General features: G+C 36.3%; 1 protein-coding gene and 1 pseudogene across 1 annotated transcript; one reads left to right on the forward strand and one right to left on the reverse strand.

Annotated features, from left to right (window-relative positions):
- Positions 1-101: 101 nt before the first annotated feature.
- Positions 102-10,162, reverse strand: LDL3 (LSD1-like 3). Its single transcript, XM_022288667.2, has 9 exons — positions 10,004-10,162; positions 7,764-9,754; positions 6,310-6,451; positions 4,001-6,148; positions 3,756-3,849; positions 2,948-3,441; positions 1,404-2,087; positions 1,170-1,244; positions 102-884 (listed from the first exon to the last, which is right to left on the reverse strand). Exons 2-9 carry the CDS (start codon positions 9,554-9,556, stop codon positions 819-821), a joined length of 5,496 nt encoding a protein of 1,831 aa, XP_022144359.1. The 5' UTR covers positions 9,557-9,754; positions 10,004-10,162; the 3' UTR covers positions 102-818.
- A 5,120-nt stretch (positions 10,163-15,282) lies between these two features.
- Positions 15,283-17,386, forward strand: LOC148209427 (aldehyde oxidase GLOX pseudogene; annotated as a pseudogene).
- Positions 17,387-19,032: the final 1,646 nt, after the last annotated feature.

Genomic DNA, 19,032 nt, shown 5'->3' on the forward strand with positions numbered 1-19,032 from the left:
TTACTAAATAAAAATTATGACGGCTTCCTGAAACAATGGATCAAACCAAGAGGTAAAAAATTCATTAAGTTACAGTTAAGATTGATGGGAGATAGTCACAATTAGATAGGAAAAATGGCCTAGAAGGCACCTTTAGTTAATATATTCAAAGAGAGACAGGTAAATTACAATGTTCAATCATAAGGATTGAGCCAAATTTTTGCAAATAAATGAAAATTACTGTGTGATTGTTGTCAATGAAATAATTCTAAGCTGTACAGGTCGAGAGGGAAAAGGTGGAAAAGAAAATGAAGCATAACCTAAGGTCCATCACTAAAAACTGAAGGGCTTTATCTTTCACCCTTATAGTACAATGTGATGTTTTCTTCAACAGGCGCTCAGAATCCAAATGAGCTAGCAAAAGACACCTGGTGTGGGGCCAAGGAGTGGCAGAAATGCATACCATGCCAAAAATTATCCAGCATTAGGCTGTACCGCGGTACCAATAATAATCACATTTAACACCAGGTACCAATTATAATCATATCCGACAGCACGCACCAAAATCTTGGTAGATCATGGAAACTCCACAACGTGATTAAACAGGTACAAATGTCATATTTCTCAAATTGCAGCTTCAGAAAATAAGGTGCACTGGAAATGTAAATTAGGCGCCAAGTAAGTCTTTCACGCCAACTTATACCTTGGTGTCTTCCCATAATAAAATGAACAATCCATTAAGTCTCGAGAAGCTCACTGAGAAAGCCAGTCCAGTTGATCCTTGGGACCATCACGACTTCATTACCAACCAAGAAAATGACAACTAATCCTTGGGACTGTCACGACTTCATTACTGGCTTCATCCCCATATGCCTCTCTATTAACTTGTCTACAAAGGCACGAATCTGCAAGTGTATAATCCAAGTCAAGCAAAGTGGAAACCGATAAGGAACTATACAGTGGAAAGAAAGATAACAACAAAAGAACATTTTGTCTCACCAACGAAGAAGAAAAAATAGTATACATCGGTGGCATAAAGGGAACCATTTTGAAGTAAAATCAAGATAAAATCCAAACGGAAAGAATTCTAGAAATTTTCTTTTCCGCTACGGAAGAAGTTCCATGCGTAAACAATATAACCAGGTCTGGTAAATAGTAACTGATAAAGAATCTTTAGGATGGAAGCAAACCTTGTTCCTACGTTTAAAATCAAGAAACTCAGAAACAGTCATCCCTTTCTCTGCATCAGTAGCCTGTTCCATGACCTGATTTCCAAAGTTGAAAGGGTAAGATTTTAGAGAAAATAAAAAAGGAAACGTGGTTAAACATGTAATTCACTGCCCCCGCCCCCCCACCCAACAAAAAAAAAAGGAAGAAAAAAAATTTGTGGAAGATAATGTAAAAGAGAATGGAAAATTACTAACCTTGGTTGCACTTTTCTTCATAATTGACTTGTATCCATCCTTGTCAATCTTTCTTGCTTTGTAAAGAGGCATCAAGAGTGATGCGACATAATCAACTACGGCCTGCTTAATTCTGTCAGCCCCACGATGATGGTTTCTTACAGGCTCCTTATTGATTGTCACTTGTGAAATTGAGCTCTCATTCGCTACTTGCTCACTATTCCAAGTGGGTTTTTTCCAAGTTGTGTTTGAATCCTCCTCATCATTTACATGAGCTGCAGCTGCTTGAGATCGCCATCTCTCAATAGCATGATAATCTTTCATTCCAACACTACCAGCTGTATCAACCCATGCTTTAGTATATATACTACTATCCACGGGAGCGCTTTCACCAGAGTGCTCCCTGAAGTTTAACTGGCTAATGATCTCATTTGAATGGCTTCTTTGCGAAAGGTTATCTGCAGACATTCGTGAACTTTCAAGGTTAACACAAGCAGCAGAAAATTCCACAGACCAGTTCCTGACCCTGCAATTCCTTGAATCAATTTCTGATATACAATCTTGTCTTCCCAGAACACTGCCAGACAACTTCCTTTTATACTCACACTCATCCATTTGCGCATAATGCTCCCTTCTAGCAAATTTGTGAAATGAGGGTATTTTCGGGAGCTGCAGTACACACTTAGCTTCGGAAGATGCATAAGCCTGTGATATGAAAATTGCTAAATAAGTTTAATGCAGTCGTTGCTAACAGGAATAATTTTTACACCTCATATAAACCATTAAACGATATCAAATTCCAGTAAGATGGAAAATTTGTGATGCGAAAAGGGTATCTAAATACAGTTTCTCAATCCTATAAAAAAAAGCTTGTCACCTTTTGTGATCACAAGAAATTTTCATAATGAGATTACAGAGCCTCTGTAGCAAGCATCTTTCACAGATTAAATACAAAATTCACATTACTCTTAGAAACTAAAACAAACACCTCTGCCATTAATGAAACAGAAACCAAATTATGCTATGATTACTGTCATATTTTATCAGAGAAAAACAATAGAATTATTAGAGGGGAGGTTTGATCTCTTATTAGACTTCATGTTTCTCTTTGACCTCAAGTTTTAAGGATTTTGTAATTATCCGTTAGGTCTTATTTTATTAGATTGAAATTCCCTTTTTTAGGTTGGCTCCTTTTCCTTGGGTTATTATTTTGTATGCCCCTCGTGTATTCTTTCATTTTTATACTATGAAAGCCAGGTACCTTTTTCAAAAAAAAAAAAGAAAGCTATAAAGGACGAAGACCGTTCAATTTGTTAAATGTGTAGTGCTACACTACACTGCTGCTGCATTTAGTCCATGTTCATACTAACATAACAAAATATTCCGCCGTAGTAAAAATAATATAACATGGTAGTGATTCATGATGACACTTCCCAATAATATTATTAGAAATTTAAGTGACAGAGCCCATCATGATAAACTGCTGTTGCAAGGACATGGCAAGGAAGACAATACATCAACATCAAGTGACTAAACATTCAATAAGAAGAGAATTAAGAGATAACCTTCGCAGCTGCAAGTGCTGCTGCACGTGCTGCCTCAGCAGCAGCAAAGGCAGCCTGCTCTTCTTCTGTCATAGCAGCGTTGTTGTCTTCCATCTCCACATCCTGCTTTCCGAATGAACCCCTTGACCTCGATGAACTGATATCTGATTTTGACGAATTTTCCATTTCTAATCTTAATTGCTTGCTATTATCATTTTTCATGTTCACATCAGAAGGCAAGAGAATTCCAGCTGATCCAGAAGTCAGCAAATTGCCTCTACTATCCACAGCACTGTTGTTTGCATGCAGAGGAGGTTTCCCAGAAGAAGCATCCTTATTGGATTTTCTCTTCAATGATTCTACAGTGGAAACTGACTTTGAGAGTTTAAACCCCCCATTAGCAGCCTTTTCTTTACGGAAGACTTCAAGCCAAATGCTAACCAACTGACTTGCAATGGCACGAATGTCACGGCTTGTATGCACACATACCTTTTCTCTGACAGTTTTACCTATGCCTGCACCAATTGTTAGGAAAGGCATAATATGGTAAAATACCCTTAGCTAATCACAATAACTTCTACTAAATGTAAAAGCTTAACAAGACAACCTAAAAACATGAATGAGCGAACAAATAATAAGACATTAATCCCAAAAACAAACAAAATCTGGTTGAAAGTTCAAAGAGCTACATCAGTTACATAAATGATTCATTAAATAACAAAATTATTAAATGGTAAAGTTGCTAACAGACATAGTGGAAGAGGGAAAAAAAAGAGTAAATCGTCACTCAAAAAGCAAGAACACAACACAGCTGAACAGGGATATATACCTGATGAGCGAACTGCAATCAGATCAGTTGAAACTAGCACAAGAATACGAACACAGTGCCGAAGAAGTTGGGTTCCATCCTTCCCCATTGAGTCCTATAATCAATTATAGCCAAAATTTTAAATGCCAATAACTTGAATAGATGATGCTGTAAAGAGGTAGAGAATGAGAGACAAAACTACATGAAAAAGAATCATATTAAGATCCATTTAATTATTGAAAAACACCAAAAATTGTAGGCACTACCAGAATCCATGAGTTGAGAACTGTAAGACCTTCTCTGGTTCCTGCAAAGGACTTCAAGGTCTCAACAGGGAGACTCAACAACTCTTTTGCCACATGCAATCTTCCTGCTGTCGTTTTTGCACTAAAAAACAAGTCATGTAGTAAAGACTCCATGGTCAAAATCCTGGAACCATCCAAAGAATTCTTGTATAGAGCATCAGAAAGCTTAACAGCATCAAGCCTTGTAATTATGTCACCAACTTCATCATTCTCACACTCAGACTGCCTCTGAGCAGCTTCCATTGCCTCTACTTCTGCAGTATAATCATAACCAGTGCTCAATACATCAATCATGCGCACAGCCTCTCTTAATCCACTCATCATTGCACCCCCAACAGTGTCAGGGTGCTCCTTGCAAGTAGCTTCGCCAGCAAAAAACAAACAGTTACCGACAGGCCTGGCTAAAATGTCATAGTCCTCTCCAGACGCTCCAACAGCAACATAAGAGTAAGCCCCGTAGCTAAATGGATCTCTTCCCCAATCAGTTACCACAGATGCAACTGGATCAGGCACCACAGCCTCTCCAAAAAGTTTTCGAAGAACCATTAATGCATGGTTTACATTATCAGAAGGGCTCATAAATTGCCTCTCTACGGCCGCCTTACCAACCACCAGTGCTATTAGAACAGGAGCACCAACTGTTTTTCTAATATTCCAAAACATGAAACACTGCCCCCTCCACTCTGTTTCCTCTGTGGTTGCCCCAAAATAATCTACAGAGTCATCCCAAAAAACTTCTGGAAATTCAAGAACTATTTTGTTGAGAACTCCAAAACCAAGACGCTGGATAGACAGACGCTTCCAGTGGGGTAATGGTGGGGAAAACTTAATTGTTTCTGCTTTCAAGCACCCAAGAGGCACGGTGATAAGGACAGCATCTCCTAGAAACTCACAGCCATTGGTTGTGGAAACTCTTACCTTTGCACACTGATTTTCATTTAACCTGTTCTCATCGGTACCATAAGAAATATCGGCCACAACATGATTCAGGTGAATATTAAGTCCTCCACCAAGAGACTCAACAACAGTGCTATAACCCCCTTTAATCATACAATGAGCTCCTCCAAAACCACCATAAAGATCATCCTGATTCCAATGAGGAAGAGATACTTCCTTGAGCATAGCAGCACAACCATACTCCAAGTTAGCAAAATGCCAATCCATAACTCTCCTCTCAAAGGGACTCAAAACCTCTTCCTCAGAACAAATATCCATTTCCAATCGAGCCATGCGTCGTCGCTTAAGGGCATATTCTAAACCCTCCTCAAGAGACATGGTCATTGCATGCTCTCCTTTTTGTGCAACAAGCAACACCATGTCATCAAGAAGACTATTATATTCTGCCTCCAAAGCTTCATCCATGTCTACTGGAACTTTATTGCATGTAATGATATCATAGAGGGGGCAGTCACTATTTAATACAGTCAACTCGAGGCCCAATTGAGTGCAGATCAATGAGGAAGGATCAGGTCTTCTTTCAGTTGCAACGTCAGCCTCAACTCCTGTAATAATACTTGCCCCAAGATCTACCGGAACAGAAAGAGAGGAGCGATCTGTATGAACACGGCCTCCTAATCTATTCCTGGCTTCAAGTACGGTGACAGTAAAGTCCTGACGTTGCAAGTGCTTGGCAGCAGTTAAACCAGCAGGACCAGCTCCAATAACAATTACTTTCTTACTGACTTCTGAATTACTCTGTCGTTGTTGATCACCTCCTACACACTCATCAGAGGAGTGGATTGCGTGCAACCCAGCTTTACCTGGAACATCCATACCTACCAACTTTCCTGGTATAGGGTCAAGAGTACTGTTCTCCAAGTCATGAACCAATTCTTCATGTTCCACTGGTTTTGGTAACTCCAAATTACTCACAGTCACAAGGTCACTTCCTTTCATGTTTTCCAGCATTAGTTCTTCACAGACAGCTGAAAGATTGTTCTCTGCTTCAAGACCATCAGAATTTTTAACGATGACAGAAACTCCGTCCTCAGAATCAGCAGGCAAAGATACAGTAACGTCTCCAAGTTTCTTTTCTCCCATTTCATAATCGTGCTTAAAGTCAGGTTCTGATTTGGCTTTCTCAGAAGCAATCCCCGCATTGATATAACCCTGTCAATCGTTAGAAATTAATATGGAAATGAGAGAGAAAAAACAGCCTCCAAAACAGATTGACATAAAAAGATTATTAATTGATGGACATGAATGTTAAAACACAAACAAACTGGTCCTCGAATAACACAAAATGATACTCCATCAGTGTCCTAACTTACACGTAGATTAAGAAACGCATAGATCTCCCTGATAAGGGAAGAACGTGGTGGTTCATCCACAGAAGGAGTATCAGAGACCCCACAGTCAACGAGATGCAAAATGCGATTAACATCTTTACACCAAAGGCCTAGGATCTTATTCCTGCAAGGAGATTCATTTTAAATATCATTGAACAATTGAATCATAGAATCAAAAAGTATAAATTAAATATACATCATTTCAGCTTCATTCAAGCATGTGCATGATCTAAACTCCAGAAAACTAATTAGATAGACATTATTGCTTGGAGATAATGGCAACTTTCTTCCAATGACATTATTGCTTGGAGAGCACAGCACTTCTTCCAAATGAAGTTTTTTATTCCCTTGGTTTATCATAATTTTTCATTCGCTGGTAGTAATGTTCCTTCCAAATGTCATTCTCCTTGGCATGCAGTACAATTTAATATGCTGAGAGAGTATGACTTATCCATGCCAGGTCCGCATGTATAAAGATCCAAATATTCTTTAGCAAATAGCAATCTTACAATACAGAAAAAAAACAGTAGAAAACTTTAGGGAAAAGATCAATGTTTACCCCCTAAACTTGACAATGTATCATACTATCATTTTTACCCAAAATTTTCAATTTTATCAAACTGGACCATAAACTTAAATAAGTGTCGCAATATTAGCCTCAATGTTGCAATTTTTACAATCTAATATACATTTGTAGATGAATTATAAGATATAGGCATGTACAAATTGATGGAACTCTAGAGAAATACAAGACTAGAGCTGTATTCTGTTTAATTTGCAAGTTTTGGAACATTTATTTAAGGATACATCTTGTACATTAATCATACTCAAATTCATGCAAAGTTTGACTTTCGCTGAAATTAGAGAGTTGTGAGAGACTTTTACGTTGTTTTTTGTTTAAATGAGTAGGTGAATGTAGCAGAAGTTCAATAGAACATAAAATGCAACCACCTGTAAAAGGCTAAGGTTCAATTAGACGAAATTAAAATTTTAGGGTGATAGAGCTTGCCAAGTTTAGGGGTTATATCCACAAAATTTGTAATAATGTTTTCTTTTCATGAAAATTACCGAGACTAGCGTCAACTCGAATATATATAAATAACAAAGAAACTTGACACTGACAATTTTGATTAATCATTTAAGTTAATGGGACTTAGCTCAACATCCACCAACCAACCATAGATGTATTATTAAAATCACAAAAACTGCCGAAAGAAATCAGCAAACAAGAAACTGCAACCCAAAATCATATTATTTGGCATCAGCCAAGATCAATGATGGATAAAACAAGGAATGTAATTCCATAATACACAATTCATGATGCATAAAACATTTGGTATTGAGATAGGCAATCTACCCATAAAGTGACAATGTGACATAAAAAATAATAAAAAAGAAACAAGGAATGTGAGAACTAAGGAATAAGTAACAAGTACCTGCATGCTAAGTACTCTTGAAGCCCACCTTTGCGCTTTAGCACTTCCTTAAATTTGATCTTCTCAAGTAGACTAATTGCATGAGCTTTAAGCCCTGCAGATACTGCAGCTCTGCCCCCAGTTTCAGCTTCTGTAAAAGATGTTGATGCAGAATCCCTTCTTGATCTGAAAGAATGGTCACTATCAACTGCACGCTCATTAATCAAAACCTCCCAATCAATATCTCCTTCATAAGCCATGTCATCATGTCTGGGCTTCTTTGTTTTGCGTGTCGTACGTTGCCCAGCAGAAAGCTTGTAATCTTTTTCGCTACCAGGAACTGATACTGCATCCTCAAGGTCATTGTAATCTGGAGTCAAAGACCCTGGAGAAGATGCCTTAACCTCTTTACCAGCAAGTATATTATCATGATTCAGACCATCTATCCCAATGGAAGCCTTGGCAGCTTGACTAATATCCGATGATACTGTGCTGAAATTACCAATAGTACAAACTTCTGGATAATTTGGTCCAGAAGTAGTTGCACAAGATTTTTGGGATCTGTGAAATTGAACAGCAGTTGAGTCCAAACTCCGATGAGAGATAGGAGCATTTTCATTCTGCATAGAATCAACTGTAATGTTTGGCTTCTCAGTTCCAGTATTTAAACTATAAAGGCCATGGTTTCCATTTACCTGTTCTAGAACACTACAAGAATTGCACCTGTTTTCATTAAGATGATTTGCACCTAGCCCATCCTGAGAAGAAGCCATTTCTGCCAAAGAGTTATGCCCCATTGTATCGCCACTTGAACAATGCTTTAGTCCCTTGTTGATTTCACAGGTGGCTTTACTTTCAGGCCCCTGGAAATTGTCCCTAAATTGAATATGACTACAGTGTTTGCTATCTTCATCAGCAAATTCATTTGATCTGCCCGGTCTGATGTCACAATTCTCATTATTATTTAGACTGTGTTGACATTCTTCTTGATCACCTCCAACCCCTCGGCACAGTCCTTGACCATGATTACAATTTTCTCTGGTGCAACGTGAACAAGAAATTAAATATGAGGTTGTAAGTTCAGAATTAGCCACTCTGTCGTTAGAATTCAGTTTTTTTACAACTTGATCGTGCTTAGCAGAAGAATTAGGACTCACTTCATGATCCCCAGAAACAACTCCCAAAAAATGACTCGATTTATCTTCTGAAGCCTCATCCTTGCATTCTGGTATGAACGTTGTAGGTACCAATGATTTCCTAGTTGACCCAGATTGAACCTTTTGGACAAATGCTGATAATGAATCTTCTAAATCAGGTGCTTTACACAACTTTTCTACACCCATCTTTGCAGATGGATTAGACTCTTCGTGATCCATCAATTCAGCATTTTCCACAACCATTGGCCTAAACCTCGTATATAAAACCCCCTGTCCTCTAGTGGCATTCGACAATGGATCCAAAGGTTCTGCCACACTTAAAGCATAACTCTGTTCCTTGTCAATTCCAGATCCACTAACCTTTTTAGGACGCTTCAACTTCTTTCTGAAACTTGCTAGAGTATCATCCATTCCCCCAAAGTCCTCATCTTTCACTGGCAACTTCGCTTCTTTATTGACAACCATCTTGTCCCTTTCACCACCATCCTCTACAATCAACTTATTCCTCTTGGAGTTTCGTGATCTCTTCAACTTCAGCAGAGATCCAATGGGCTCATCATCGTCTGAGTCAAACACACCCTCCTTCGGCTTCGTTCTTTTCCTAAAACCAGACTTCTTGTTGTCTCCATCCATCTTCTCAACCCCACATTCAATCATTTATCAGCAAATCTGTATGGTGAAACCCTAACCCAACTTGAGAAAACAAATTATCAACCAATAATCTGAAACACGCTCCATCACTTTCCACCTCTCAACCACCAAGAACTTGTAACTCATAAATCCCGTATGAAAACAAGTCCGCAACCATTCACGGCCGTACTCCGAAAAAAAATTGAAGCTAATCCAAAAAATACCCTACACCCGGTAAAGACGAGAAACGTTCAGAAAGAAATGAAAAAGAAAAAGGTTCCCAGTAAAAATTTCTACCGATTAGCCAGTTCTACCGCGAATATTAGAAAGAGTTCATTCCTCACTCGACCAATAACAAAATAAAAAAACAGCAATGGGATACGAGACGAAAGAAAACGCGCATCTAGGGTTTCTAACGGCATTGCTGAGAAGAGACGGGAAAAGGAAAAAATTGGTGGGGAAAGAGGAACGGACCTTGAAGAAGCTCGTCTATGGTGGCATTCGAGAATTGGTGCGAAGAAGAGAGTGAGGTGCGCACGTTAGCCTCGCCGGTGTTGAGAGTGACGGTCGGCTTCTGAGAAGTGCGCCGCCAGGGGATGGGGAAAAAGCTCTCTGTTGCGGGGGAAAAATAAGGAAAAAATTAAATTATTAATAATAATAAATAAATAAATCCAGAACGACAAAATTTGGGGTCGAAACGACAGCTGCGATTAAGGGAAGTAGACGGGCCAGCCATAGAGACCTTGCGAAACGCTGCGCTACGGTCCACCCGGTGAATTTTTTTTTTTTTTTCTCTTTTTTACTTCAAATTTTAATAAACATTTTTTAAATTTTTACCCTCGGTTCTTTAGTAATTTTACCTTCAGTTAAGTGGTAGGCTTTTAGATTTTAGTCCACATATCCATGTTATATTATATTTTCATATATTCCCGAGGTTCAACATTTTTATAGTATTTAAAAAAAACAAAATATAAAAAATAATAATGATATAGACATCATTTTAGTGTTAATAAGTTATAAATGATAGGAAGTGTGAAATGTGTAGTTGTTATTGTTTTTCTTATTTTATAATTTTTTCAAAATACTTATCAACGTCCACATTTAAAACTAGAGTAGGCGTTAATCTTTCGTTTTGAAAATTATTAAAAGAACATTTTTATATATGTTTAGTAAATCATAAAACACACATTCAATACAAACTTTGTCGGTTCTTAGAACAACTCTTAGATCTTTTTTTTTTTATTTATTAAGGAGTTGTTTAAGTTTACATATGGGTTGATCATATTTTTCTTAATACAACATCTGGGGGTGGGGTTCAAACTTACAACCTCTTCGTTTGAGATATATATCAATTATCATTATTATATGCTTGCTTTGGATGTTATGTATTTATTTTGTTTATTTTTTCCATCAGAATTAGTGAATTTGAGATATTTTACTTTTTTTTTAAATAGTTGATGAGTAAATATATTAGAAGTCGGGCTTAAAAATGGTAATCGTCGTATAAGTCTATAAAACGCGAAATGTTAGGATGACAATTTATTAACCTTGTACAGGTAGAGACTGATTTATTTTGTATTTTTTTATAGCTATATCACTGGTATTAATATCAACTAAGACGCCATTCAACTAATATTATAGAATAGTTTCTCCTATAACTACAACATTTACTTGTAAGATTTGAATATTACATGAGTTATATCGGGTTTGAACTCATACTCATCTTTAAACTTTTTTACATTTGTTACTTGCCCTAGTAACTATTGAACTATAGAAATGTTTCGTTCATAACCATAATAGCTTCGAGTATAACCTAGTTAAGATGTAATGTTTAAAAATAATAAATATAAATGAAATTACAGTACAAAGCATATATGTGATATGACTGTCGTCTTTAAATTGTCAATATATATATTATCTAATGATAGTATTGATTACAGTATCTAAAGTCAAACGCCAATTGTGTAAATTAACATTGTAGCCCACGTGGCACGTTTAATTCGTTAATTAAATTTATACCTAATTTAATGAAAATATATTGCGATATTTTTTTTTCTTTTTATATGTTTGAAAATTCAAATCCTTGCAAAAAAAAAGAAACGCAAAGATGTAGGGTCAATACATAACCCAATCCTTAATCTCATTTATGCTAAAAGTATGTTTATCTTGTACGTGTTTCGAAGAAAAATCATTCCGTCCTCGAAGTCTTAAAGGGGCATGTAAACACATAAAAACTCTAGAATCGAAATGGAAATGAAAAAGAGATGTAACTCCAATTCCTTGAGAAATAGGAAGATATTTGACATAAGAAGAATGAGTTGATGTATATCATATTGACTGGATTTGTCAATATAGTGACAACATGATACACGCTTGGTCCCAACTGGTGTTTTCTCGGTGGTACCGTAATATTTTGATTTAAATATTATTTTGGTCGGTGTAAAAACATTCAATTTAGTATATGCATTTTTAACTTTTCATTTTAACTATTGTGATTTGATTTTTATCTGTAAAATTTCTAACATAAATTTTATACACAATTGAAATATTTAATATAAAATTATGATTATATTTCAAGAGTGAAATGTCATGTTAAAAACATAATCGAAAAAGAAAAGGTAAAAAATGAAGGATCAAAATTGTATTTTTATTTTTTTTAAGTACAAGGACCAAAATAATATTTAAACACAATAATTATAATGAAAAAGTTTTCGTATGTACACGTCTTAGGTACAAAAAATATGATTGAGATTTAAATTTTCAACTTGAATCAATACAAGGAATGTGTGTTTGTTTTTTAGTACAACAAATATGAATATGAGTGATTGAATCTCAAACTTCTAGGAATAAAGCAACATGCCTCAACCGAATAAAATTCAAATCCGCGAGCCCCTTTTACAACAAATGGTACAGATGATGGGCTCGGTTGGGGAGGTAGGATGGATAATTTTGAATTAGGGAATGGGCAAAAGTACTAGATGTGAGGTGTAAAAAAATGAGTAGTAATAACATAAAAGCACTTTTTGTGGGAGGGTACCCCTAATTAAGGACTGGCCCTTTGCCATAAACGTCACTCTAAATGCTTACTCTCGACTATCGTAGTAGTTGCAGTTTTCAGAGCAGTCCACAAATGGACCCAAAAATAACCCACTCTCTTTTCAACGCCAATTACTCTCTTATTCTGATTGGCCAAACCGACGTCGTTTTCGCCTCCCATTCTGCCCACTCTTTCAATTTCCCCTTTATTTAATATTATTTTTATAGGCATTATTAAATGCCCTCTTTAACCTTGCACCCTTCAGGTCTGCAAAGTGGTTGCCTTCTAAGTAAATGCCCATAATAACACCTTTTTTTTATAATTCCCAAAATGAGTCTGTAGCATTCACCAATGATTTATTGGACAGAAATTTAAATATAGATTTTGAATCATATTTGTGTCTTCTTTTTTTAGTAGCTAATGGAATATCCACCTAGTATTCCACTAGATTAAATTTGGGACAGAGTAAATTTACAAATGTTTTGTTGTTTTTTCTAATACGATAAGTTAGGATGGAGGATCATAACTCATAATCTTTTAGTCAGAAATAGATGTCAATTATCACTAAACTCAGCTCATGTGAATAGCGTCGTTGTGTTTTTATTACATCATTGAATCATAATCAATAAAGTGTTATTAATTGAAGTACATGTTAGTAGATAAATGCACCTTTTACCTTCTTTGAGGTTGATGCTAAGTTACTCCATAAACAAATTATCTATTTAATACATACCATTTTAGGCTAAGAATTACATTAATAATAAATTGAATGCAGTGTATTAGTAACTTGACATGTGAATATTATTTAACGAGACCGGTGAAACTCATTAATAATCTCTCTCTCTTTTTTTTAATCCTTTTGATTTGGTGGTGAAATATATGGTTGTGTATTTTTTCCCCTTTAGTTCAACAGATTCGAGTGGAAAATTGAAACATCGATCTTTAGAATGGTAGTAAGATATTTTTATCTATTTAAACTATGTTTATGTTGATGCTGAAAATATTAAGTCAATAGACTTAAAATACATACAAATTTTAGACTTAAAATACATACAAATTTTATTCTATCCATTTGTTTATATTCAATTCCATTGGGGTAATGATAATGTTGTGAACAATACAATAAAATAAATAACAAGTTACATTTAACTAAATAAATAAAATATAGATATATTATATATCCAGACGAAGTTTGAAATAATACTTTCCACCTCTAATATTGAAATCAATTTTAATTTTAATTAATAACCCACCCCATCTAAAAAAGTTTAAGTGGGTTAAAGCAAAAAAGAAGGAAAAAAAAAAGATTCTCACCAAATATAGAGAAATGGTACATACGGTAATTATGGCGGTCTCTCGCTCGATGATGAAGCCTATCTCTAAATATTGTAATTGCATTTATATTCATCACAATAGAAATTGAGTTCAAGCTCTCCAAACGAACACAAAACTCCATACGAATTTACAATGGAAAAACATATGTTCGTTGTAAGATTCAAATAATTGATCATAAATTTGGAGAACATCAAAATATTGAATATTAGAAGAGTTAAGAGTTCATTTAATAACGTTTCCATTTCTTATTTTATCGGTTTCGATAAATAGAAATGTGAAAAAAAAATACGAGACTAGCTCACCCTACCACTCTAGTTAAAAATTTTAATGTTTATTGTTTTGTAGTTTGGTTGTAAAATAATATTGGGAAGCCATAAATTCTCTTTAGACCGAATTTGGGGATCTCCGAGCAGCATTTTTTTTCTGCCGCCGACAACTTCACTCCAACAACCAACGAGCTGTCGAATCTGATTCACTATTAATTTCTGGCTGTCCATCTAGAGGTGACCGTATTATATTTATTTTATTATGCCCTCAGCTTTTTCAGCTGTGCCCTCTCATGTTTTTATACTCAACTTTCTACAGATTATATAGATTTAATTGGTGTTTTCTTAACCAAAAAATTAAAAACATAATGCTAAATAATGTTTTGATTTTTGTTGTAGACTTCTTTTTATTGATAATTATATTGTTAATAAATTATAAAAAACATTTATCTGCAAAAATGATCCGCTAGGAAAAGGTAAAATTATGTAATTATTTATATACTACGATGTTTATTTGTCAAGACGAGCATAACTCAATATCTCGACATCTTACTATTATTATTATTTTTTATATAGAAAATATAATGTCTAAGATGTAATCATGTATATTTTTAAAACCTAAGCTAAAGCTTCACTATTAGTACTACTTTGACCAATAAAAATGTGATATCCTATTATTTAATATTTTAACAATATCTTAACATGAGCTTAACTCAACGGTTATTGACACATGTATCTAATAAAGAGATTGTGCGAATCCTCCAATTTCCATTTGTTGTACTAAAAAAATAGAGTGTTATTATTTAATTAAAAAACAACTAAATTAAATTGGTAGGACATTTTGTTTTTATCGAACTTAGATTTGATAAAATTTCACCTATATATATTTTGTTTGAGTTACGAATTAGTTAAAAAGTTGCTCCCTCCTCTGGCTTAATCCATGTTAATGGATCTTAATTAATAAGATTAGATATAAATAGAGTTCAAATGATAGAAACATAGCAAAAGTTAGCAGTACACATAGACCAAATCGATGAATGAACTAAATATATAATTTAAGATTTTAAATTATTTTCAAATAATTTTTAAAAATAAAAAAAGCCACATTCCAATAGTTAAAAAATAAAAAACATTCTTGGACAGAAATTGTATTATAGATTGAAAAGTCTATACTAACCTCGCAATACGCTGAAAACCCAGCATATTTGAGGAGGCGAAACTGGTAATTTCGATTGGCCACTGAAAACCAGCGGCACTGGTTGGATACTTATCCCTCTTGTTCTGTTAATGGGGGATTTTAAAAACAGAGCAAATTCAAGCCAACTACTTCTCTGCAACAATTTACAATGATTCTCCCCGGCCTCCTTCTCGTCTCCGTCCAATTTCTCCTCTCAACCTTGCCGGCGCCGTCGCTCGCCGACGGCGGCCGGTGGCATCTTCTGCACGACAACATCGGCGTCCTCCCCATGCACATGCAGTTACTCCACAACGACAGAGTCATCATCTTCGACCGCACCGATTTCGGCGCTTCCAATTTGACATTGCCGGACGGAAAATGCCGCATGGATCCAAACGACGCCACTCTCAAACTCGACTGTACCGCTCACTCCCTCGAATACGACGTCGCTTCCAACTCCTTCCGCCCCCTCATGGTTCTGACCGACGTCTGGTGCTCCTCTGGCGCCGCCACCAGCGCCGGAGTCCTCGTTCAGACCGGCGGATTCAACGATGGCGAACGGAGGGCTAGAATCTTCAAGCCGTATCCGAACGGCTCCGATTGGGAGGAGATTCCACTTGCCCTAACCGTCCGGCGGTGGTATCCGACGAACCACATTCTGCCGGACGGACGGCAGATTATAATCGGCGGCCGGCGGCAGTTCAGCTACGAATTCTATCCGAAAATCGGCGGAGATTCCAAGGCGTATAGCTTACCGTTCTTGGTGGAAACGAACGATCCGCTGATCGAGAACAATTTGTATCCCTTCGTCTTCCTCAATGTCGACGGGAATCTGTTCATCTTCGCGAATAATCGATCGATTCTGTTCGATTACGCGAGCAATAAGGTAGTCAAGACTTTTCCGGCGATTCCCGGCGGCGATCCGCGGTGCTATCCGAGCACCGGCTCGGCGGTGCTCCTCCCGTTGAGGAATTTACAGGCCGCGGGAATTGAAGCGGAGGTTATGGTCTGCGGCGGAGCCCCCAAAGGAGCATTTAACAAAGCCGCGAATCGAACCTTCGTCGGGGCATTGAATTCATGTGGGAGAATTAAAATAACCGACCCGAAACCCGAGTGGGTCATGGAGACGATGCCGGTGGGGAGAGTCATGGGAGACATGATTTTGCTTCCGAACGGCAACGTTTTGATCATCAATGGTGCCGGGTCCGGAACGGCGGGGTGGGATAACGGGCGTGACCCGGTTTTGAACCCGGTTATCTACCGGCACAATGACCCTCCCGGTTCGCGGTTCGGGTTGCTAAACCCGAGTACCATCCCCCGTCTTTACCACTCGACTGCGATTCTCCTCCGCGACGGCCGTGTCCTGGTCGGCGGCAGTAATCCGAACGTGTATTACAACTTCACCGGCGTGCCGTTTCCGACGGAGCTGAGACTGGAGGCGTTCTCGCCGCCGTATTTGGAGCCGCATTTTGAAAATCTGCGGCCGAAAATCGTGTCGCCGTCCTCCCAAACCACCGTGAAGTACGCGCAGCAATTGGCGGTTCGGTTTAACGTCACCGGCGGCGTGGCTTTGGACGCGGTGGCGGTGACGATGCTAGCGCCGCCGTTCAACACGCACTCGTTCTCCATGAGCCAGAGGCTGCTGGTGATCGGCGGCGAGAATGTGACGGAATTGGGAAATGCCACGTATGATGTCCACGTCAGCATGCCCGGGTCGGGTACCATCGCGCCATCCGGGTATTACCTTGTGTTTGTCGTTCATCGGGATATTCCCAGCAGGGGCATTTGGGTCAGAATTGTGTGAGGAAAAAAAATGGGGGAAAAAAGTTTTTTATCGTGCATGTGGTGGGCGGAGGGTTTGAGAATTGGAGAGGAAATTGTTATTATTTTTTTAATTTAATTTTGTTTTTTTCCTTTTATTTTCACATGGAAAAGGAAGACGGAATACTCTGACCTTTCTTTTTATGTTTCATCTATTTAAAAGAAAAAAACGAGAGAGAGGAAAAACAAATATTTATACAGCTTTTTATCTTTTTCTCAAAGTTATTTTGCCTAATTAATTACCCACACATATATATATATTTTTATAAATTATGGGTTTTAATTTCTACTTTTTTATTTTTTGTTTGTGATGTAATATTCTCAAACAAAAAGTTGATTAGTAGCGATTCTTCTCATATAATTACGTTCCAAATAAGATGAACTAAAATACTCTATTTATAATCAAAGGTTTTTTATTATAAATTATAAATATTTATAATGTGTATACGATACTTCGTAGGATCTGTTACTATTATTTAAAAATAAAAGTTTGTTTAAATTTTTTGTTTGCACTTTATAAATATTTTTAAAACTTAACTTAAAATGGGGAAAAAAATTAAACTTACTCAAAGGAAATTATTAATAGAACTATTATCTTTTAAAAATTAGCAATGATTTGTGTTTCTTTTCATAAAATAAAAAGCAATGGGGCTATTATAATGTATTATTTGTTATTTAAATCGACATATAGCCTATAGGGAACTTTTTTTTTTCTTTCTATTTCTCATTTCACGTGGAAAACAGGATAATCTGTGTCGATCCTCTTTTATGTTACAAATTATAAAAAATTAAAAAAAAAACCGTGGCCTTTATTATTTTTCATGGTCGTTATTAATTACACGTGGGCTAGTGGTGAGTTATTTCTGACCGAGTTGGACTGAACTCGGAAAATTTCTCAATCATTCAAGTCAAAGATTTTCCTTTTTATATTACATTATTTTCTTTAAAAAAATTGTCTAGATTTCGTATGAAGGTTTACCATCCATTTTTATTCGTGTATTTAAATATTTATTTTTAGTTGTTAAAAAATATTTTATATCCAAAATATATAAAAATGGTCCCATTTAAAAGTATGGACACCTAAATCAAAGCAAACATAAAATAAATAAAATATTGAAATTACATATACCAAAATAATATTTTAAATAAAAATATAATTAATTGAAACTTTTAGTTTATATAAATATAAATTACTTATTAAATGGTTCAAAAAAATTTACTTATTAAAAATGTTACCAATGGACTGACAAAGCTTATTAGGTTGACTTATTTAAATGCATTGCACAATTGTTTTAAAATAGACTATTTCGTTCCAATTGGTCTGTATATAATTTGTTGGATGATAAAATATGACATACCATATGGTGTGCTATCATAGATCTTCTACATAATTTGTCATCTAACTTCGAAAATAAATAGTCGTCTCCAAGTTATTGAGCTCGACCAGTGCATCTACGTAGCTCGAAACTTCACTGTTAGCTTGTCCTAAAACCTATGCCAAAGTATATCGTGCAAACCATTTGTAATTGCATAACTCATTCTTGTTATCATCTAACAGACTAAAGTCACTACCCACATTCTATAAATAGTAAATCATTTTCACATGCAGGTATACAATCTGCATATTCTTTGTTTTGAGAGATTAGGTCGAATTTTTACTAACTTGAGCATTATTGGAAATGTTTGTTCCCTATTAATCTACGTTATCTTTTCACATATCACATACTTGACTTGACCATCGTAAAAATACGAAGATGAACATACAAACCTTAGACGTTTAGAGAAAATGTCAGAGTTAGTTATTTGGACTAGAGCGTGACCCCTTAGAAGACAAAAGAAAGGTATGGCTTCAAAACGACACTCAAGT

This window comes from Momordica charantia, assembly GCF_013281855.1.
Source record: "Momordica charantia cultivar OHB3-1 chromosome 8 unlocalized genomic scaffold, Mcharantia_2.0 BLBB01000008.1, whole genome shotgun sequence".
Classification (NCBI taxonomy): domain Eukaryota; kingdom Viridiplantae; phylum Streptophyta; class Magnoliopsida; order Cucurbitales; family Cucurbitaceae; genus Momordica; species Momordica charantia.